The sequence below is a fragment of the Nycticebus coucang genome, chromosome 11, assembly GCF_027406575.1.
Source record: "Nycticebus coucang isolate mNycCou1 chromosome 11, mNycCou1.pri, whole genome shotgun sequence".
NCBI classification, from domain to species: Eukaryota; Metazoa; Chordata; class Mammalia; order Primates; family Lorisidae; genus Nycticebus; species Nycticebus coucang.
Genome location: NC_069790.1, coordinates 44,443,908 through 44,467,461, shown reverse-complemented (window position 1 = coordinate 44,467,461; position 23,554 = coordinate 44,443,908). Strand labels below are relative to the sequence as shown.

At 35.4% G+C, this 23,554-nt stretch overlaps 1 protein-coding gene across 4 annotated transcripts in view; it reads right to left on the bottom strand.

The window, feature by feature from the left end:
• The window catches only part of AGMO (alkylglycerol monooxygenase), a 345,189-nt gene that overhangs the window by 170,058 nt on the left and 151,577 nt on the right, over positions 1 to 23,554 (bottom strand). For all 4 annotated transcript variants that reach the window (XM_053553827.1, XM_053553824.1, XM_053553826.1 and 1 more), the window contains exons 6-9: positions 8,680 to 8,746; positions 7,123 to 7,188; positions 6,953 to 7,032; positions 1,435 to 1,569 (exon numbers count right to left, since the gene is read on the bottom strand). In XM_053553827.1, coding sequence (XP_053409802.1) covers positions 1,435 to 1,569; positions 6,953 to 7,032; positions 7,123 to 7,188; positions 8,680 to 8,746 — 348 coding nt within the window. The remainder of the gene's footprint in view (positions 1 to 1,434; positions 1,570 to 6,952; positions 7,033 to 7,122; positions 7,189 to 8,679; positions 8,747 to 23,554) is intronic.

Genomic DNA, 23,554 nt, shown 5'->3' with positions numbered 1-23,554 from the left:
ATGTCTATTATAGAATGCTTTGACTCTGAGGTTCAGGATGGAGTCATCAGTTAACTTCTTCTTATTTTTTTTTTAAGTCTCAAAAAATAGACATCTATTTTATGTGATCATCTAATATTTATAAATAAAAGTAAAAGATAATTTTAAAAAACAGATCATGCCAAATCTGATAGACAATAGAAAAAGAAGAAATACTTTAAAATCATTCTATTTGATGTGGGTACACCTGATACTAAAATTGGAAAAAAAATATATTATTATAAAGGGGAAATTACAAACATATGTCACTTATAAATGAGGATGCAATATCCTAAACAACATATTAACAAGTTGAATCAAAAATTAATGTTTAAGTAATGTACTTTGATCAAAAGTAAATCCAATTTATATGAGAATTAGTCACTATTTTCTTACCTTTTCTGTTTTTTTTTTTTTTTTTTTCCTTTTCTTTTCCTTTCCCTCACCCCTTCCCTCCTTCTCTGTCTGGTCTCCCCTTCCCCCTTGTCCCATGGTGTCATTAATTGTCAGTAATTGTCTTTATATCAAAGTTGAATACAAGGATTCATGCTTCTCCATTCCTGTGATGCTTCACTAAGAATAATGTGTTCCACCTCCATCCAGGTTAGTACAAATGCTGCAAAATCTTTATTTTTTTTATAGCTGAATAATATTCCATGGTATACATATACCACAGCTTACCAATCCATTCCTGGGTTGAAGGACAGGCTAAGTTTTATATTCATAGTATCATCTTTGCAGTTGACAGTTTATTTTTCTTATTGTTTTCACATTACTATTTATAGAATTTATTTAAGGAATTGTAAAATATATCCTGTATGACTGAAATAAATTCCTTTTTCTTATAATTACAGTGAAAAAGAATTCCGTATTTAAATCGAATTTTCATCTGGGTTACAGTGCTTCAAATATTTACATCTCTTGATTTTTGGTTTTTAATGTGATTTCTGTATTTAATATTTCTATTCTAAATATAGAAGGAATACAGTTATGGGCTTATCCCCAAACCACATTGTTTTGATGTTATTTTTTAGATTTTCTGTTCTGGGACCTCTGTTTTTCATGAGTAAAATTAGGGTTAAACCAAAGGCTGCCTCCATCTCTGGTGCCTTAGGACGCTGTGTCTGAGCCACATGTAGTTGTGAAATTAAGCCCTGCTCAAAGGCTCAGGGCTGTGGGCTTGACGAGATCTGAAAACCTGCTCCCCACTAAAAGACAGTGTTCACTTCAGGGAAAGAAGACCCCCTGTAATTGACATCAGATGGTGTTCACTCATTAAGTTGTAAGTCCCAGGGCTGCATTTAAGGAAATATCTTTTTACAGATTTGCATGAAGACAACCTGTATACAGCCTGGCTGTGGACCTGACAGTATGAGACGGATCTTCATCATCTCCTACTTCGTGAACTCTACTTACCTCTGGGATTTCTTCACTCAATCCAAGTCTTGGTTTACCTGGACTCCATCCTGGTCCTTTAAATATAACAGAAAACTTATTAAAGAATCCAGGTGTGTCCCAGACTGTAGTCCATATGTAAAATAAATGATGGAACTAGAAAAAAACAATAAATAGAGCTTTTTAAAAACATGGCAAATATAACACAAAATATTACATACAATAAATCATGTATTTTATTTAATATAAGTTACATATTTTTCTTTACTGCATGTTACGTGTGATTAGATAAATGGAAATCACTTTGCCACTTCATTCCTTTTATAATTCATTTTGACATATTCTATTCACCTTTAAGTGTGTTCTTTTTAATATCTCTGAAGTTCTACAAAATCATCCTTTAAAAATTAAAAAACAGGGCAATTTTTTAGAAAATCATCAAAGTAGAAAAAAATAGCTAAGAGGTTTTACTCGCAACAAATTAACTAGCAGCCTATACCCTCAACAACCTTCTCTAACACTTGGGGTTGAACATGGAAATATATAAGGTTTGCATATTTGTTTAAATATTTAAAACATGAATATTTACTGTATTGTGTTATAGACATATTATATTTATCAAAAATGCTTAAAGTTGGCAGCACCTGCAGCTCAAAGGAGTAGGGTGTCGGCCCCATATACCGGAGGTAGCAGTTCAAACCCAGCCCCAGTCAAAAAAAAAAAAAAAAAACTGCAAAAACCAACAAAACTAAACAAATGGGACTTCATTAAACTGAAAAGCTTCTGTATAGCCAAGAAGACAACAACCAAAGCAAAGAGACGACCTACACAATGAGAAAGGATATTTGCATATTTTAAATCAGACAAAAGCTTGATAACTAGGATCTATAGAGAACTCAAATTAATCCACATGAAAAAAGCCAACAATCCCATATATCAATGGGCAAGAGACATGAATAGAACCTTCTCTAAAGAAGACAGAAGAATGCCTAACAAACATATGAAAAAATGCTCATCATCCCTATCTAATAGAGAAATGCAAATCAAAACCACCCTGAGATATCATCTAACCCCAGCAAAAATGGCCCACATCACAAAATCTCAAAACTGCAGATGCTGGCGTGGATGTGGAGAGAAGGGAACACTTTTACACTGCTGGTGGGACTGCAAACTACTACAACCTTTCTGGAAGGAAGTATGAAGAAACCTCAAAGCACTCCAGCTAGACCTCTCATTTGATCCTGCAATCCCATTACTGGGCATCTACCCAGAAGGAAAAAAATCCTTTGATCATAAGGACACTTGTACTAGACTGTTCGTTGCAGCTCAATTTACAATCGCCAAAATGTGGAAACAGCCTAAATGCCCACCAACCCAGGAATGGATTAACAAGCTGTGGTATATGTATACCATGGAATACTATTCAGCCATTAAAAAAATGGAGACTTTACATCCTTCGTATTAACCTGGATGGATGTGGAAGACATTATTCTTAGTAAAGCATCACAAGAATGGAGAAGCATGAATCCTATGTACTCAATTTTGATATGAGGACAATTAATGACAATTAAGGTGGGGGGGGAGGAAAAGCAGAAAGAGGGAAGGAGGGAGAGGGGTGGGGCCTTGGTGTGTGCCACACCTTCTGGGGGCAAGACATGATTGCAAGAGGGACTTTACCTAACAATTGCAATCAGTGTAACCTGGCTTATTGTACCCTCAATGAATCCCAACAATAAAAAAAAAAAAAAATACACACAGAATTTGAAAAAAAAATAAAAATAAAAATAAATGCTCAAAGTCACTTCTAATAGTAGACCTCTAAGTATTAAATATTCCATCTTTTGCAATTAAAAATAGAAAAGTTTGAGGACTGAGGTAAAAGTTTGCCTTGAATCTCATAGAAGGAAGAGTGTATGTTATTCATGTTCATTAAATTACATACATTGGACATTTATAGAAGTTGAAAGTATATCCACATGTGTTAAGTGCTTGAATAATTAGTTATTAGCATAATTATCTGTATGATATATATATCATACCTGTGATTATAATGCACCAAAGGATTTAAAATACTCTTAGAGGTTGGACATCAACTATAGACTCCAGAAGTGAGTTCTATATGAAGTATAGAAATAAATTACTGGAGCCAAATTTTGGCTCTATCCAGAATTTGTGGTCTTGCTAGTATTTTAATTTTCTTTTGAAGAATTTCAACTGGACGGATTATAAAAATGGATGTGAAAATTGCTTGAACTATTACAATAATGAATCTTGAGCAGTTAAGGAGCAATGTAGAGCTTAATGGAATAGATATTGAGGTAAAGCTAAATATCAGATGGAAACTTAGCCTGGGCTTTACAATGGTAATAATCGTACATAAAATTAATGAGTCTAGGAGTTACAACACACATTAATATACTTACCTTTTTTGTTTTGGAAAGGGACTACAATTTTATTTCTATCATTCTAAACACAAGCCATGAAAAATATCTGGTGATGTTTTAAAATAAAAAGTTTTTTCTTATCTTTTTGCTTTCTAATACCCTGAAGCTCTGGCACCCCAAAGGAGAATAAAGTGAATGATCATGTATGGAATATAAACTGGTAAGGTTGACCAAATAATCATATAAATATGACACATGTATTTAAATATTTAAAACATAATCCTCTACTTACGGTATTGTGTTATAGATAAACATATCATATTAATAACATTATGTGCCTAATAATAAGGAAAACAAACAAACAAACAAAAATATTCTGTCTTTTGGAACCCATCCATTGCTTCCTCTGATAAGTATATAAAGGAATACAAGTGAAAGTAACTATATGTTTTATAGGTTCAAGTACTCCTAGGTATCACAACTTACTGACTTGAGATTTCTGGTAATATGAGTGGAGATGTAGAAGGTGAAATATTAGACTCACTTGTGACATTCAGTACACTACAGGTAATTTTTATGTGAGGGTAAGGACCTACCACAGAATCAGCAGTGGTTCATTAATACCTGTGAGTATCTAAAATTGTGCTTCTCCTAATTTTAATCATCCAACTATTTGTACAGCTCTCATCATACTCAATATTCACTCTTGTTGTGTTTCAAATATGAAGCCCTTTGCCCTGTGCAAGAGAGTCAACTTCTAAAGCATTGCTTGCTCCTGAAAGAAGAATCACCACTCTACTAAAGCTCCATCCTAAAAGATAGAGACCAAGTTTTCTTTCTTTCTTTCCTTCCTTCCTTCCTTCCTTCCTTCCTTCCTTCCTTCCTTCCTTCCTTCCTTCCTTCCTTCCTTCCTTCCTTCCTTCCTTCCCTCCCTCCCTCCCTCCCTCCCTCCCTCCCTCCAAGTTTTCTTTCTTTCTTTCCTTCCTTCCTTCCTTCCCTCCTTCCTTCCTTCCTTCCCTCCCTCCCTCCCTCCCTCCCTCCCTCCTTCCTTCCCTCCCTCCCTCCCTCCCTCTTTCTTTCTCTCTCTCTCTCTCTCTTTCTTTCTTTCTTTACAGAGTCTCAAGTTGTTGCCCTGGGTAGAGTGCTATGGCGTAACAGCTCACAGCACCCTCAAATACTTGGGCTCAAGTGATTCTCTTGCCTCAGCCTCCCAAGTAGCTGGGACTGCAAGCACTCGTCTCAATGCCCAGCTGTTTTTTGTTGCAGTTGTCATTGTTGTTTAGCAGGCCTGGTCCGGGTTCGAACCCACCCACCTGGATGCATGTGGCCGACACCCTACCCACTGAGCTATGGGCGTCACTGAAACCAAGTTTTCTAATTTCTTTTTAAACTGCACATTAAAGAGACAAAGCCTACAAAAAGTGAAAGTAATAAAAAAAAAAACAAAAAAACACCTGTGCATTGAAGCTTTAATGTACTATTTCTAAATTGGTTTTGATTCTGTAAAGCTTTTTATTAAGAAAGTATTTGGGGGGTGGGGCCTTGGTGTGTGTCACACTTTATGGGGGCAAGACATGATTGCAAGAGGGACTTTACCTAACAATTGCAATCAGTGTAACCTGGCTTATTGTACCCTCAATGAATCCCCAACAATAAAAAAAAAAGTATTCAAAAATAATTGTTTAAATTCTTTTAAGAAACATATATTCTTCTTAGTAAAGCTTAACCAAAATACAAGCAAAGAGAAATTCCATGTAGTTGAAAAGAAAGAAGAAAGATGATCAACTTTTGTTTATGAAGATATTAAAAAAATGCCTTTCACTTAACAAGTGATAGCAACCTGCAATGGCCTTTTATATAGAGCAGTGATTCTCAACAGGTGCACTGTGGCACACTGATGAGCCATGAGAAGAGGATCTCAGGTGTGCTGTGAAAATTTTTAAAGATCATGAAAAAATTATTTTTGAAAGACATTCAAAGCACAGTAAGTATATTCTTTTTCTTAACTCTTGATTTTGATCAACATAATTTAAGTGTACCAGGGAAGTTTAACTGTAAGTTCAAATGTGCCATAAGATAAAAAAAGGTTGAAAAACATTGATGTGGAGGAAGCACATTGCAAAAGTTAACTGAGTTGAGTGTTGGGCTTAGACTGTAATCCAACATGATTAAGTTTGCAATAGGTACAAACTTGGATGAATATTTAAATCCCTGAACTTGGGTGAATATTTAAATCCTTAGAATGTCAGTTTCCTCCACTGGAAAGTGAGAACAAAAAGAACCACTACCTCAGAAGGTTTTAGCAATGTTTACATTAAATAATTCCTGCTGGCCTTACTAGTGTCACACGCATAGTACAAGCTCCATAGATGTCAATTAATTCAACTTTCTAGGAAAATTTGAGGCAGGTTTGAAAAGCAGACCCAATATGAATCTTTAATTTCGTCACTTACTGCAACCAGTCTCCTGCACAGAGCTGTCATTGACTGATCTCTTCGGCTGTGCAAACTTTCTTATCTTTTTCTCATTTACAAGTTCCTAACCCCAGGAGTGTTTAAGGTGGTCTGATGCTGACGGATTGGAGCTTCACAGACATTCCTCATTTCTCTAGTGCCAACCATTGAGGCCAGTGAACAACCAATACCACATGTCTAACAGAAAACTGGTCGAGTCCAGCAAGTCTTAGCAGGTAAGGTCATGTGCAAACTTCACAGGTCTGTAATAGCTCCTGACACGGAGGTCCGAGAAGAGTTGGGCAAAGGCCTCATGTTGAATTTGTAACCAGGGTCATGCAGGCTTGAAACAAATATTTTTCTTACTGTGGGATCAGGCTTAATTATATATGTTACTATTTCTCCTTCTGAATACATGAATATATTTCAGGTCTATTCTGAGAAAGAATATTTTTGCTAAACAGTCTCTTTTCTTTTCATTCCATGTGACAGCCATTTTGAAAATTCATATAATGAGCTGTTTTTCCTTGTATTTTGCCTTTTCCGATTCAAGCTTATTTGAGTAATTTCTAAATTCCTTCACAGTTAAAATATTCATCAGGGTAGCATAACATGCCTCCATCTTTCAACAGCTAATTCTTCTCATAACTACCAGATATATAAGATGATATAGAATCAAATGAATAAAAGCAATTACATTACCTGCACTTTGATTGGTTCAAACGTATTAATGGGATGTGTTAGACCATACACAACTTTTTCCTTCTCTGCTTCAAATGTTCCTGGAAGAGAAACATTAAATATATGATCTTTGGCTTTTTGTGAATGAAGGAACTAATTTATTTATTTTTATTTTTATACTTTTTACTTACCAAAAATTCTATCCCAAATAATAAGAACACCAGCATAATTTTTATCTATGCAGTAACGATTTCTGCCTATGAGACAAAATATTAAAAAATAATTTTTTTAAAAATAAGTTATGCTCTTTGAAATAGTCTTTGTTTTTAGAACATATTCACAAAACTAAGATTTTAGTAACAGAATGATTTTCCTGGGAATGGTTCTCACTGGCAACACCAGATTTTATTTGTCAGAAAAGGAATTTTTATTTATTTTTCCATTAATTTTACTGAAAAGAGAAAAGGTTTCCTTAAAACTGTATGTGTGCTTTTTCTTCTCAAAATTTTTCAGTTAAAAAAAAACTAGGATAAATATAAATATTCTCCAGGACTATTATCAGGTGGGCAAAATCATCTGACACAAAGCCACTTTCATAATACATTATTAAATGTTTCATGTAAATTATTGTCCACGGCAATGAAAGTTAAAAAAGAATAGCTGCATAGTTACTCAAAGTACAGTTTCCACTGAAGGCATACAGTTTTCGCCCCATGTAAAGTAAAAGAAAATCTTAAGCAAAACCGTCATAAGTTGGGGACGGTCCTTATATGTTCGGGAGGTACAAGAATGACTGCTGGGGTTGTTAGAGGAGACTGAGCACTTGTACCCCGTCCCACCCTCGCCTCTTCTCGTGAAAACGTGAGCTTCTGCTCTGCTGCCTGCCTTGGGGGAAAAGAGCTGCGTGTCTTGGGAAGGCAGAGCTGCAGGGCATTTGAGCTGCCTGTGAGCCTATAACTTACCAAAATAGACCAATAGTATTTATCCTTTTATAACTAACTTCCTTCTCTCAATATTATTTGTGTGAGATTCATTCACGCCATTGTATGAAGCAATGACTTGGGCGCTTGCTTTGCCATGTGATTCTCTATTACATGAGAGGTCTAACATCTATTTATCTGTTGTACTAGTGGTAAATATTTTAATTATTTATGTATTTTATTATTTATAAATAATGCCAATGGGAACATTACTGTATGGATCTTGTAATGCACAATGTAAACATTTCTGTTTGTGTCTTTAAACTACTTCAGTTGGTGTCTTTAAATCTCAGGAGCTTGCTGAGATGAATGCAGCTTACATTCAGCTTGTTCCTAGAAATTAGGCAGGAAAGTAAAATGTTGGTTATTAGGTTCTCCTTAAATACCAGCAGTTTCCAAAAGCCAGGGCTCTCTGGCTTATTGATGAATGACTTTCAGCACTAGATCAGGGAGTAGCATTCAGCTGACTCCTTCAAAACATAAAGTGTGTATCTCCTCAGCTTATAAACTCATTTCTCTAATACAACTGAGCTGAGAACAAAGGAAAATCCAAAGGGTAGGTAGAGAATCTTCTCTGTTACACACACAACTCATGCTTTGGAGATGAGGATTATACAAGAGAAAGTACCAGGGGAAAAATATGTATCTATTTATATGATGCCTGCTGACTATTTTGGGTAACTAAGATGAAATGAAGTAAAACAAAATAATAATATAACTATAAAAGAAATGAAGATAGAAAGAAAAAAACAAATAGAACTTTCTTACCATGATGAACCCTATGATGACTAGGAGTATTAAGAATCAGTTCCAAAGGACCAAGGTTAGTGATAACCTGTTTAAAGCAAAAGGAATATTATATTCGTAGCAATCATTAAATGCATATATAATATATTAAATACAGATACTCATGTGAATTAGAAATCCACATGAATTAAGAGATATTGCAAGTTTCTGAGTTGGCAGCAGAGCGTGGGAAGAAGTTTCTCTGCTACCTGGAGTTCATATGAAACCAATAATAATCCCTTAGCCCTGTTCTGAGAGGCAGTATCATAGCATAGTTAGAAGCTAGACTGCCTTGGTTCAGTTCTCAGGGATCATCCATTATCCCTCTGTCACATTGGGGAGAGAATTTAGGCTTTTTATCCCTCAGTTTCCTCATCTTTAAATATATCTACATAATAATGTTCTGAGGGGTAGGAGTGTTACTATATTGAATACCACTATCGCCAAGGGACACTTCTCTCAGGTTTCATGTTGTTTTAAGTTTTTGCCCTTTCTGGCTTTGATTATTTATGCTCATAGAGCATAGCTACAGGCAGGGAAACATTGGGTTAAGCAAGTACGTTTTCTAGAGTTGGTTTCACCCTGTAATCAGCCATGTAGCAACTGCTCACTGTTGCAACAGTTGTCCCGGGCAGTGGGGCGATCCTCTTCATCCAAATAGAACCCTAAGCAGCGTCTCAGCTACAGATGCACCATCTACCATCCCATCTTCAGGTACAAATCAAAGTCAGATAGGCAAAGGGGTCTTTTGTTGCCCTTAAAGTTACTTCAAAATCTTCTTCCTAACTCTTCAACATTTCTCAGCATTTCTCAGGGAAAAAATTTCCCTATTCTTGAGTCTGCAAGTTCTAAGAACAATAGAAACGATGTACGTGTCGTAAATAAGTACAGCAGCTCGTGTGTACAATATTTGGTACGCTCTATGACAACTAGGGCGCCATTTGGGAAAACTTTTTTTCTCAAATACATTATCCATTCTTTGATCAACCATGGCAGATGCCAGACAGTTTTACTGTCTTCTTATTACAATCTAAAAGATTTTATTAGTGCCTAGCAATGACAAAATCAATACATTGTTGTAACAATTTAAGAACTTATTTGCCTCTAACGGTAATTCCATTTGCAGGGTATACATAGAATAAAGGAATGACTTAAATGATACTTAGTGGAAAAAATACCCACCAGGTGTGAATTTGGTAACAAGTCAGTGCAGTGGGGAGAAAGCAAGGAAACAAGCCTGCTTGCTACTGTTTTTATTGGGTGTTGGGAGTTAAACTGGCGTTGTCATTGTGTAGGACAATTGTTCTTTAGAATGGTGTAACTGCACTTTATGGGGGCAAGACATGATTGCAAGAGGGACTTTACCTAACAATTGCAATCAGTGTAACTGGCTTATTGTACCCTCAATGAATCCCTAACAATAAAAAAAAAAAAAAAAAGAATGGTGTAACTGCAGTGTACATGACAGGAGGTTTTGCTACAAAACACTTTTGCAATGAAAAAAAGAGGATCGCTAACGCAATTGAATCAAAATCTTGATTTTTGTATCAAAATGAAGATACGTAAATTCATTGTTATTCTCTGTACTTCTTGAATACCTGAATATTTTAATCTGTAAAAATTTAAGTAAAATAAATTTCTATCAATATACACGAATGTTCACTAAGCCAGTTGAAAATATATATAGATCCCCGAAGTCCAAAACATACTTCAAAATCACAAATCTTTATTAGCAGGCTTTAATTATGTTTTGGCTGTCTCTGACATTATGAAGTATATATTAACCACTGTGATGTAAGCATTCCTAATTCTATATGAAATCAGCACATTGTACCCCATAAATGCATTAATGTACACATGATCTGTGTGTTTATGATTTAATATAAAAAAGGAAAGAAAAAAACGTTCAGTGTACACCTGCTCAGTAAATGCAAATGGCCAGGGTAGCCCCACCATCCTAACTTTGTAAAATCCTGTACCCTCTTGAAATAAAAGCTGCAGCACAGTTGTCACATTAGCAAGGCTGTGTCCTTACACAGCACAGGTGTCATGGTCGTTGTTCACACATCTGACAGTCCTTGTCTGCATCCCGGCTGCCCAGCTTCTCAGGGATTCTCAGTTACTAATAGGGATGGACAGAAACATCTACATGCAAACACGTGCAACATCAGGTACTGTATGTTAATTTAGGCTTCCCTACCTCCACCGCTCTCTCTCTTTTTCTCTCTCCCTGGCTCCCTCTTTCCTAACTAGAGGTCCTATCCACCATTTTTATAATTATTTCCATGAAAAATGTATTCTGAGCTCCAGAAGGCAGAACTTTCAATTAATTCTTAGAACAGATCTCACGTGTACACCAAAAAACTATCTGTATTTTTAATTTCATGGATTCAAAATATTGTGAATAGGATTGTTGGCTTTTTTCTTGTGGATAAATTTGAGTTCTCTATAGATCCTAGTTATTAAGCTTTTGTCTGATTCAAAATACGCAAATACCCTTTCCCATTGGGTAGGTTGTCTCTTTGCTTTGGTTGTTGTCTCCTTGGCTGTACAGAAGCTTTTCGGTTTAATTAAATCCAGTTTGTTTATTATTGCTGTTGTTGCTATTGCCATGGCAGTCTTCTTCATGAAGTCTTTCCCCAGGGCGATATCTTCCAGTGTTTTCCTATTCTTTCTTTGAAGATCCCATATATCAATGGGGAAGAGAGATGAACAGAACCTTCTCTAAAGAAGACAGACGAATGGCCAGAAAACACATGAAAAAATGCTCATCATCCCTAATTATTAGAGAAATGCAAATTAAAACCACCCTGAGATATCATCTAACCCCAGTGAGAATGGCCCATATCACAAAATCTCAAAACTTCAGATGCTGGCGTAGATGTGGAAAATAGAACACTTTTACACTGCTGGTGGGACTGCAAACTAATACAACCTTTTTGGAATGAAGTATGGAAAAACCTCAAAGAACTCAACCTAGACCTCCCGTTTGATCCTGCAATCCCATTACTGGGCATCTATCCAGAAGGAAAAAACAAAAACAAACAAACAAACAAAAAAAACCTTTTATTATAAATACACTTGTACTAGACTGTTTATCACAGCTCAATTTACAATCGCTAAAATGTGGAAACAGCCTAAATGCCCTTTGACACAGGAATGGATTGGCAAGCTGTGGTATATGTATACCATGGAATACTATTCAGCCATTAAAAAAATGGAGATTTTGCAGCCTTTGTATTAACCTGGATGGGGGTGGAACACATTATTCTTAGTGAAGCATCACAGGAATGGAGAAGCATGAATCCTATGTATTCAAGTTTGATATGAGGACAATTAATGACAATTAATGACATTGTCGGGCATGAGGGAAGGGGAGAGGAGACAGAGAAGGAGGGAGGGGGTGAGGGAAAGGAAAAGAAAAAGAAAAGAAAATAGTGACTAATTCTCACATAAATTGGATTTACTTTTGACCAAAGTACATTACTTAAACATTAATTTTTAATTCAACTTGTTAATATGTTGTTTAGGATATTGCATCCTCATTTATAAGTAAATTATGTTCGTAATTTCCCTTTATAATAATTTATTTTTTCCAATTAAGAAAAATAACCACTGTGCTATGGGCACTGAGCTTTCTCATTTCACCTTTGTATGTCTTTTTTTCAACTACAATACAATACAAAAAGTAACTTCTATTTCTTAAAAAAAAGAAGGAGCTTGGCACCCATACTCAGTGGTTAGGGCACTGGCCACATACACCACGAGGCAGGTTGGAACCTGGCCTGGGCCTGCCAAACAACAATGACAACTGTAAGAAAAAAATAGCCAGGAGTTATGGTGGGTGCCTGTAGTCCCAGCTACTTGGGAGTCTGAGGTAAGAGAATCGTTTAAGCCCAAGACTTTGAGGTTGCTGTGAGCTGTGACACTACATCACTCTACAGAGGGCAACAAAGTGAGACTGTCTCAAAAATAAATAAATAAATAAAAGGACATTTAACTCTAAAAAAAATATTGTGAATATATGGGTCTTATATCAAATTACATTCCTATGAAATGAGGCACAAAAGGAATTATCCCATTTTGTTTTGTTTTGTTTTTGAAAAAGATGAATGGTTAAGGATAGGGAACAACAGAGTGAGGTTATTCAGTAGTCAAAATATTGAAATTTGATGTGTTGGTTGAGCTTTGTCTCTCAGGCCGAGAAGCAGATGAGAAAGGAGAAAATCATTTTATCCTTGTTTGTCTCTTTGTGCCTAACATGTGTTACAAAACAAACAACAAAAGGGAGTGGAAGGGACGAGACTGACCAGCTTCTGCTACCCAGATGCATTTCCGATCCTTGGTCCTGGCGTGTATGCAGCCAGATTTAAAGCCACACAAATGGTGAGTGCATTCAGATGATTGGAACCTTGGCTGAGTGCATTATTTTTTTTAATATCAAGCTCTTTTCCTGAGAGAAAAATCTTTTGCTCCTGCAGGCTAAAGCATGATGATATCAATATTGAAAGCTCCTTTTATTTGGGCGAGGGATAGTTAAAAGCCAAGTACAACACAGTTAACCACAGATAAATTTCCTGGTAGTGTGTATGAGTACCTTGGAGCTGGGGAAGACCACCTCCGAGTGGGTGATTCATCATTCCCACAGCCCAGTTAGATTCTTTCATGGAGGAAATCCTTTTGATTCAAAATCATGGAGAATTTATTAATATTTAATAAGGATTGAGCGTAACGACTTAATTATCACCCACTTTTGCAAATTCAGCCATTTAGCAATTCAGCCAGACCTCGCTCTGAATCACTTCCTGAAAATATGTTACTCTGGGCATAACTGCAGCTATCCTCATTCTTACAAGTTATTTACTTGTATTAATTTTTTAGATTTAGATATGTTCTTTTAAATTATGGAATCTTAGAACACATGGAGGACTGTAATACAAATAGCCCAATACTCTGTTATTTGAAAAACCCATAAAACTGAAGCTCAGAGAGGTTAAATTGCTTTTCAAGTTCAAATAGTTTGGAATAAGCCTTAAAGCCGTTTCAGTTTCAGCTCAGGAATTTTTCTGTTTTTCTATCATATTGTTTTTAAGACATATTACAATTTCCGTCAAGTAAAAGTAAATTAAACTTGTAGAACTTTAATAGAAAATGATAATGAAGTCTTTTCCTACTATATATCAATTGAGATTATTCTAAGTATTTATAAGGAACCCAGGACGGTTAGCTTCTAAACTGTCCCTCCCGGTATTTTGTGTACCTCTGATGTTTCTTAGATGTCGAAAGCAATGCTCTAAGTCTTGTAACCTGCAATTTTGTTCACAGTTTTATGATCTGAGGACTGGATGTCTAGAAAGGCCTTAAATGGTTTTCATAAAGTCAGGAAAATCCAGAAATTTTAGACCAAATTTTATGAATACCTATGGTATTTTTCTGGAGAGAAATTTTACCATTTTCATCATATACTCAAATGGAAACAAAGTTTGCAAAGGCTAAGAGCCAAAGTCCAAAAGACAGATTATTTTAGACTATTTCCTTTGCATTTGTTATTTATATTGTGTTGTTAGTTTCCATATCATTAAAACTTGAGCGATAATCTCTCATCTAAACTTCACAAAAACTAAAACATTTTTTCTGCCTATTTCTTAAAATTATTAAATTTCCTAGAGACCATTTCTTCAGCTATTTTTATTTGTGTAGTAACAAATCATAATTATTTAAATAATAAAGATAACAATTTTGAAATGGTCCATAAATTCCACTGATTAACTTTAATCCAACAAAATTACTCTGTATGATTTGCTGGAATGATCACAAACTCTTCATTGATTTCTCTGCAGTCTCTGATGGATGTAGGAAGAAGAATTAAATATAAAATCAAGAGAAAAGGAGCCATGAGATGCTGCCATCATCTCATCATGTCATTTTCCTCATCAAAAATAAAACGAGCTCAAATGAAAAGCTCTGGCTGAACCCTAAATAATCTCCAGAACTTTCCAAACTCAAAGCTGTTCACGCTCTTTCTCCAGAATGGTTTCCAATGTTTTCTTTCTTCTTCCTCTAAGAACTTAATCTTCCATATTGGCTTATTAGAATCCTGCCCTTCCTTTAATACAAACCTGAACATCACATTCTCCAAGCACTCTTCTTGATCTTTCCAATGGAAGTTGTTTTCCTTTCTTTGAATGCATATTGGGATAGCATTAATTCTCATGTCTTCCTGTCAGGGGTCTTAATTCTTTGTGTTCATTCCCCATACTACTATATTTCAAGTTTCGTGAGGATAGAAAATGTGGCTTAACCTTCCTTCTCACAACACATACAACATTGATCACACATGGTGATTGCTCAACAAGACTATATTCTATAGAAAAATGCACCTAACTACTCTTACACTCTACTTTATAGCAGTGGTCCTCAAGTAGGGGTGATTTTGCATGCCCCTCCAGGCAATTTTAGAGGTAATTTTACTTGTGACAAGTGGGGGAGGTGCTGCTGCCATCAAGTGATGGGGGGTTTAGTGCTGCTAAATAACCTATGATGCACAGGACAAGCCCCTATAATAAGAGAGATCCGGTCCAAAATATCAATAGTATTAGAGTTGAGGAATTCTGGCCAGACTCTATGGCTCACACCTGTGATCCTAGCAATCTGGGAGGCCACGGCGAGAGGATCTCTTGAGCTCAGGAGTTGGAGACCCACTTGAGCAAGAGTAACACCCTGTCTCTACAAAAAACAGAAAAAAAAAAAATTAGCTGGGTATGGTGGCAGGTGCCTGTAGTTCCAGCTACTGAGGAGGCGGAGGCAGGAAGATTGCTCCAGCCCAGGCCTGTGACAAAAGAGTGAGACTCTGTCGAAAAAAAGAAAGAATGAAAAGAGAGAGAGAAAGAGAGAGAGAGAGAGAGAGAGAAGGAAGGAAGGAAGGAAGGAAGGAAGGAAGGAAGGAAGGAAGGAAGGAAGGAAGGAAGGAAGGAAGGAAGGAAGGAAGGAAGGAAGGAAGGAAGGAAAACATCTTGAGGCATTCTGCTTTGTGTGCATGGATGGCTTTCTGTGCTCCTGTGCACCAATCCTCTGCAGTTTAGGAAGATACCACTTAATTACTGATTTCTAATCTGGGAATTAGAGGGAGAGGTGACTTAGGGAGTGAGCCTGGTGCCATTCTGAAAGCCCTAGGCAAAACATGAATCTGTAGCCCTTGGAGTTTAAAGCCAAGAATGTAAGTGCAGGTATCATTTTTGATAAAGTGAGTTGAGCAAATAAAGATATAATAACTAAAATGAGTGGATTAAAAAAAAAAGAAAAAAGCTCCAGAAAGTCACAGAGAAGACTTATCAGACTGGATGATAGGATGGCTAAATTCTGTTGATCATTGCCAGGTGAATACCATAAATGATTTCTACATTTTCTGAGTACAGTGTCATGAGGGCTTCAGTTTCTAGGAAAGGAGCCTGAGGGTAAAAAGACAATTTCTGTATCACCAAGTGATTGTGAAATCTCTTTTGAGAGTTCTGGTGACCTCCCTTGCCCTGCACTCACGGTTGAATGACGTAGAGACCTAAAGGATTACTGAAGCCCCCACTGGGTTCAGACCAGTATAGGGTAATTTTGGTACTGAAATCAATAAACTAAATCAATTAATTAAATAATTAATATCTACTAAAAGCTATATCTACTATATCTACTAAAAGCTATATCACAATTTTCGCCATGATATAGCTCTTAGGAGTTTTCTGACTAGCTTATTTTCTTTATTTTTTTTAATTTTTTTTATTAAATCATACTGTGTACATTAATGCAATCATGGGGCACCAAACACTGGTTTTATAGACCGTTTGACACATTTTCATCACACTGGTTAACATAGTCTTCCTGGCATTTTCTTAGTTATTGTGTTAAGACATTTACATTCCACATGTGCTAAGTTTGACATATACCCTTGTAAGATGCACCGCAGGTGTAATCCCACCAATCCCCCTCCTTCCGCCCACCTCCCCCCTCACTCCCCTCCCTTCCGCCTATTCTTGGGTTCAAAATTCAACTCTACATAGCATCAAAATAACTATTCTAAATAAATGCCCTGTCTCAAATTGTTTCTCATACAATTGACTTATTCCATCCTATACATTCTGCACTTATTTTCACTGATTCTTTAGATTGGGAATCATTGGTTGGTTATATTTCTGTAGCTCAGGTAAAGGAACAGGAGCATGACTTGCACAACAAAAATATTTAGCTAATTCAAAACAAAGTATTTTGTTTGTTTGAATTGTGGGGAAAATTATTTCCTCTCACCTGACTCTGGCTATTGAGGTTGGAGGAGAGACTTTCTGAATCTAATAACAGAACTCTTAATCCGATTGTATTGTCAAGGTTTAGAAGAATATTGGGAATGTCATATCAAATTTCCATCATTCAGTTTCTCCATCTGTGAATGGGCACTAAAAATACTAGAATATATATATCACTGAAAGGCCATAGGAATATTTTAAACCACTTACTTTCTAGCAAGGAAGGCAGGAGCCCATAGTTAATTGCAAAGCTCCTTCCAAATAGAAGATGCTTACATGTACTTATGCTACCAGAGATGGAAAAAACCGTAATAGGGAAAGTATGTCCCCAAAAGCATGTGTTTTACAGAATCCTCAGTATAAACATAAATGTGCAAACAATATGATAAATGCTAGGGCATGACCGGGTTGGGGGAGAAGTGAAATGAAATCTTCATAGTGGGGGAAAATGCCTGTATTCAGATGAGCATAAGTTAGAGTTAGATGACATTGACTGTAACTAGTCAGGACTTTTCTTTACACGTTCATGCAACATTGACTCCAGAGGGACCCGTACCACCATGAGCCTCTTTCTTTCACTACAGCACATCATGCATTTATTATATCATATAAAAATCATTGCCATGTTAGATTTAACTGAAATGATATACTTAAAGTGCAGTTTGAAAATGGCAACAATTTTCAAAAATTAATTTTCAGGTAAATTATTGACAAAATTGAATGCAAGCCCAACTAAAATTACATCCACTAATACATGATCATGATTAGTTGGCTGTCTCTGGACAATGCTTTTCTCTCCACTTTCTTCTTTTCTTCCTCCTCTTTCTCTTTTGTTCTCTCTTCCTCTTTCTTCTTGGTTATTTTATTCTTTCAACTTTCTATCTCTCTAAAAAAGTGTGTGCATATGTATAAAAACTTAAAGACTTTTATTCAGAAAGATCCATATATTCTCCATATGGTCATGAATATTTTTTTGAAAAGTGAATATTTATATTTTTTTCAATAATATATTACAATATTGAGTCTCATCTACAAATAAAAATTCTGAAAGTCATACATATTAATACATATGCACCTATTTATGCTATAAATGTTTATCAGATACATTAAATTTTAAAGATATTATATATGCAAAGGCCAAAGAACTCTTTTAAGTGCCAAACTACTGATAAGGGTTTTCTATCAGCACTGGAAATGATTTGCTTCAGAGCATTAAATCCTGTATTTATAAATCATTATTAGAATCTCTTATTTAAAACTGCATGATCAATAGAGCAAGAAGTCTCTTCTCAACCATTCCATTTATTCTGCCAATGTTTCTGGAATTTCTAGGGATTTACTAGGTTTTAAAAGTTTAAAAAAAAAAGTACAATAATGCTTAGGCATTCCTCGAAGGAAATTAATTTACAGTCCAGTTGAGTTTCTTACGTATCTTTAAAGAAAGTTCTTGAATTGTTTTTTTGCATATAACTCATATCGGTTGAATTCCTCAGGTAGGGACTCTTGCTTTATGTAGAGGCATCTATTTAAGTCAGCATAAATACAAAGGCCAGAGTCTGCATTCTTAACAAGAAAGTATTGGTATTTTGTGTACCGTAAATGTTGGTATTTTGTGTACCATAAATTCTTTTTCAATTACTACTTTACAGTAGAGGTTTGAATCTGTAATCAGTTTGAACTTATGATTGGCACAAGAATTATCTAACAAGGAGCAAATTGTTCTCCCTGCCCAGGCCTTTCACTGAAAATTACCTTTAGTAAAGATGCATGCTTTTGTTTACCGCTTTGTAGTGCGCTTTACAAATAGCCCTACTGGTTGTTTCTGAAAAGAATTATAGAGAATTCTCCCTTGGTCATATACTTCTTCAACTGATTATATGAAACTCTAGATAATAGGTCACAGTATATGGCACACCTCTTGGGGGTGAAATACAATTATAAGAGGGACTTTACCCAACAAATACAATCAGTGCAACCTTATTCTTTGTACGCTGAGTGAATCCCAAACAATTGAAAAGAAGGAAGGAAGGAAAGAAGGAAGGAAGGAAGGAAGGAAGGAAGGGCAGGCTAGATAATATATTATATGTATATGGGTTATGTATTAAGTACAAAGTACTCAGTTGAAACATTTTGAAAGCCCAGACAGTGAAACAATGGAAATTACAATTTAATATCAGGCAATTTAACTACTAATTAAGTTAAAGGTAGAATGAGTGACAATGTTAGCTTTTATTGTTCGAATATGTCTAAATAGATAATTTTAGCTGTCAGTAAAATCTTTAGCAAATCTCATTTAAAGAGATTAAAAAAGTTTAAAGTTTTAGAAAAAAGCTAAAATCCCTGAACAATATAAGTCAACATACTAAAATACTTTCACTTCTTGCTCTGAATTGATCTTTATACGCTGATTGTTTTCTTTGGGAAAAGCTTAATCAATCTGAACATTCATGGATAAATTTATATTATAGAGCATCTGGCGATGAAATGTAAAAATAAAATCTTAATTGCATCTTCCACTAGTTCTGCTGTGTTAATTCAAGACAAGCCACTCAAGTATTTAGACAGATGGCAGCAGCAGCCATATTAGCCTCTGATTTCTCTACAGGGAAGCGCGAGAAAGTACAGCTCTTAGGATATGTGCTTGTCTGCCTAGTTTCACACTTTGAAATGCTCGACAAATGCTGATTTATTCACAGCCAAATGTTTTCCTATCTGATTAAGCAGTTTTCTACTTCAGTAAGCATGTAATATGGAGGTAGCTGAATTTCCACACTAAGGAGTGAAAAAACAATATTTATAGTTTGGAAATAAAACAATCTGGAGGCATCAGGACTGTTAGGATCATAAAGAGCCTCACAGGGAGTAAATTTCTGATGAATCCACACCATAGGGTTAAAAAGTTAAAGGCTTAGTTTTAACAGAGAATAGGACTGGGTTATGTTTATACAATAAACAAAAGTTTGGAAAGAGTGAGTTCATAATAAATTATCTTGAAGTCTGATTCTTGTCACTTATGATTACATTACTCTTTAAAACAAGAGGACACGGGCTGGACAAGTTAGCATTTTATTTGAATTTGTTTCAGCTTACCTTTTGAATAAGAGTTTTGGTTTCTCTTTGGAAAAATGAATACAAGTAATCGCTAAACATGTGCCTTCAGAGGGAGGTGGATTCTGGGTGACCTTTTTTAATAGCACCGATTAAATTGATAGAAGGAAACTGAAAATCCTTAGACGTTTAAACATACATTATTTTTATGTAACACAATTTTATATTTAGAAATTTGGGTATTCAATGAGAAACGGAATCGTATGTAAAGTAACACTTCGTTAAAGGAAGGCGATTGATAAACTGAAAGGTTAAGTGGTCCATATTCAAAGCTCCAATTTCAGCCCTCTTATGTAAATATAGATTCCATACTTTTGACTCACTCTAAAACTCACTGTATTATGACTGTCATCATGATCATATGCCCAATATCAGGTGGGACCTGTACATTCATTAGTCCAGAAATGCTAATTGATTATCAACCATGAGCCTGTCATGGTCTAAGAAAAACTTTACTCGACAAAATAAATATGAATCCAACTCCAATGAATCTACATTTCAGCTTCCATTCTCAAATATCACACCTCTTTACTGTCATTCATTGTAAATTTTGGTCTGTTAAAAATATTTGTGGATAATAATATATTAAAGTCAATTATTACAGGATAAATTCTCAAGCAGTAGATTACAATCTCCAAATACAAATTGTCTTAAATTCATTTGCATTGTCATTCTAATTTGCAAAACTTTCTCCTAAGGACAAGCCATGGTACCAAAGTATAGCTCTTCCCCAGGTTCCCTCAGGACTTCTTTTCTTGTTATTTAGGTTAACACATTCTTTCTGATCCAAGTGTTTGCTGTGCGTACTTTTTTTTTTGCCTGTCCTTCTGCCCCCTGCCAATACATACACATATTATAGAGAATCTAGTGAATACCATCATGTCATTAATTAATTATAAAGATGTTTGGTGATGGTCATCTAAGTTTCAAACACTGGAAAAACAAAGATAGATAAAAAATACTCCTTTTACTCAGGAATTTTACTGTCAGCTCCCATATTCATGTGCCCCAACTTAATTCAAGAAAAGGTTTATTCGAGTAGGTACTATTGGAATAAACACTTAATGCTGACTTAAAGTAGTATAAAACTTGAATTTTGTTAAGTATTTTTCAAAACTACATATTTTGAAATATAATATTCTTCTTCCCCAAATTACCTACCACACTAAAAGTTATGTGAATAATTTACTCAAAAACTTACACTTTATTAGGAGAGATATGCCCTAAGTATATTCTCTATATATGTATAACAGAAATATATAAACACAGATACATAACAATGTCTTATTAACTTGAAACACTAAAAATGATAATTACATAAACACTTGTGTTTCTTAAAATTCATGTGTATATGTACATATGCAATGTAAAGACGCATATACATACATAATGGATGGGAGACTTTTTTGCTATCAGGGAACACAAAGAAGAATGGGAGAGACAGAGATTTAAACAATACAATAAAGTGGTGTAGAAATTAAATTTCATTATTAACAACGGGATGTTTCCCATATGTAGTAACTGATGTGTTGTTTCCTTTATGTCCTCCACCAGAGTTCATATTCTTAACCCTTAACTACCAATATGGAAATAGAAATAAACACAGAAGAAGTGTAAAGAAAAGTGCACTTAACTCCAACTAGGGAGGGAAAGAAAGCCATTCCAGAGGAAGTGGTATTTGGGTTACATCTTGAAGAGTGTTTGGAAAAAGGGGCTCGTGGATAACACATGTGCAAGTCCACAAAACACTGAAGTGTTTCATCTGCTGAAGGAGCAAATGGCAGCGAGATTTGGCTGGCTGACCTATGAGATGGGTGGGGAGTAGTAAAAGTCATGTCGTGAGAGCCCTAAATTCATGAATTTAAGGTTTTGATGTTACATTGGAGGGAAAAGAGTTATTTAAAAATTTGTTTGGTCTCATGTTGGGCATACACTAATATTATTTGGGATCTAAAATAATCATCACAGTTGCAGAAAAAATATATAAGAGAGAAAATAGACCACAGCAGTAGAGAAAAAAAGAATTCTGTTTTAATCATCTATATTATTGATGAAGCATAAATTAAGTTGGAGCAATAGAAGAAATGGAAAGGGTAAGAGGGATTTTAGAAGGAATATTCAAAGATCTAATAAATGGTTTAAAGGGTTAGAAGGTACACTATTACATTAACAATTATGCCAAAAAATAATAGTCATATATTGGGGATGTTCCAAGCAAATCGGGACATATGTGTACCCTAACTCTAATAGATGTATATTTGATGATAAAGTATTTCAGAGGAAGAAAGAAGTGAGAATAGTTTACCAGGCTTCAAATCATGGATCCATTTCTAATTAAGCTGTAACAACATTCATCAAGTTGCTTAACCTCTACCAACTTTACTTTCTTCACTTTGAGCATAACACAGTTTTATGATAATTAAATAAGTAAATACATGTAAAATATTTAGCATAGCGACTGACATATAGTCTGAGCTGTATAGGGTTTCCTCTTAAAAGGGGACATATGGAGAATGTGAAATTTGGATTGGGCTTTGAAGAATGTATAGAATATGAAAAATATGAACAGGAGATAAACCACAAAGAATAGATATCAGATACGTTTGGGAAATGGAAAATAGTGCAGTTCAACTGAATTGCACAGAGTGGAGAGTAAAGGGGTATAGACCAGGAGGTGCAGTTGGAAAGCAGTGCCCTAGGAACACGAAACGCAAAGCAATAGAATAACACCAAAGTGTTTTCACCAGGACTAGCCTCTGCAAATAGATTAGATTTAAGATGGGGCTAACAGATGTGGATAAAGGCCACAGTATTATTTGTGGTAGGCAAGATTACAGCTGAGCTCTGTCTTAACCAATGGCCTTCATCTTTTCACTCTACCTTACTGATAAGTACTCTGCTGCCATCGCCATGGTATGCTGAATCATAACTGGATAAATACATTTTTTTTGAAAAGCATGGAAAGTGAATAATGGTCAAAACTCATCTCTGTAGCCAGCTGTGTCACCCTATATAAATTATAAGAGTTTCAATATTCTTAGCTTTAAAAGGAATGGATTTTGCTCACAGTGTTTGGTGTATGTAAAAATTCCAGTTTTCTATAACCTTTTCCATTAAATTTCTGCAATGGCTTCCTCACATGTACTTCTACAGGTACCCTTAAAAGCCCCCTTACTGAAGCCACTTGAGCTTATATCCATCTACTGTTTAATCAGTCTTTAGTCATACAAATTATTTTTGGGGAATTAAGTGGTTTTTTGAGGTACCTATTGAGTACTTAATAAGAGGTAGCTATTTTATTATAATGTTAAGATCAGAAATGTCCCATCCAAAGAGAAAGAGCCTTGTGTAGTGGATGAGAGCAAAAAATACAGAAACTAACTACTTTGCAGGAACTCTGGGTCTGGCACTTACCAGGTGGCCCAGGGGAAGTTGCTTAGTATATTTAATTGGAGGTAATA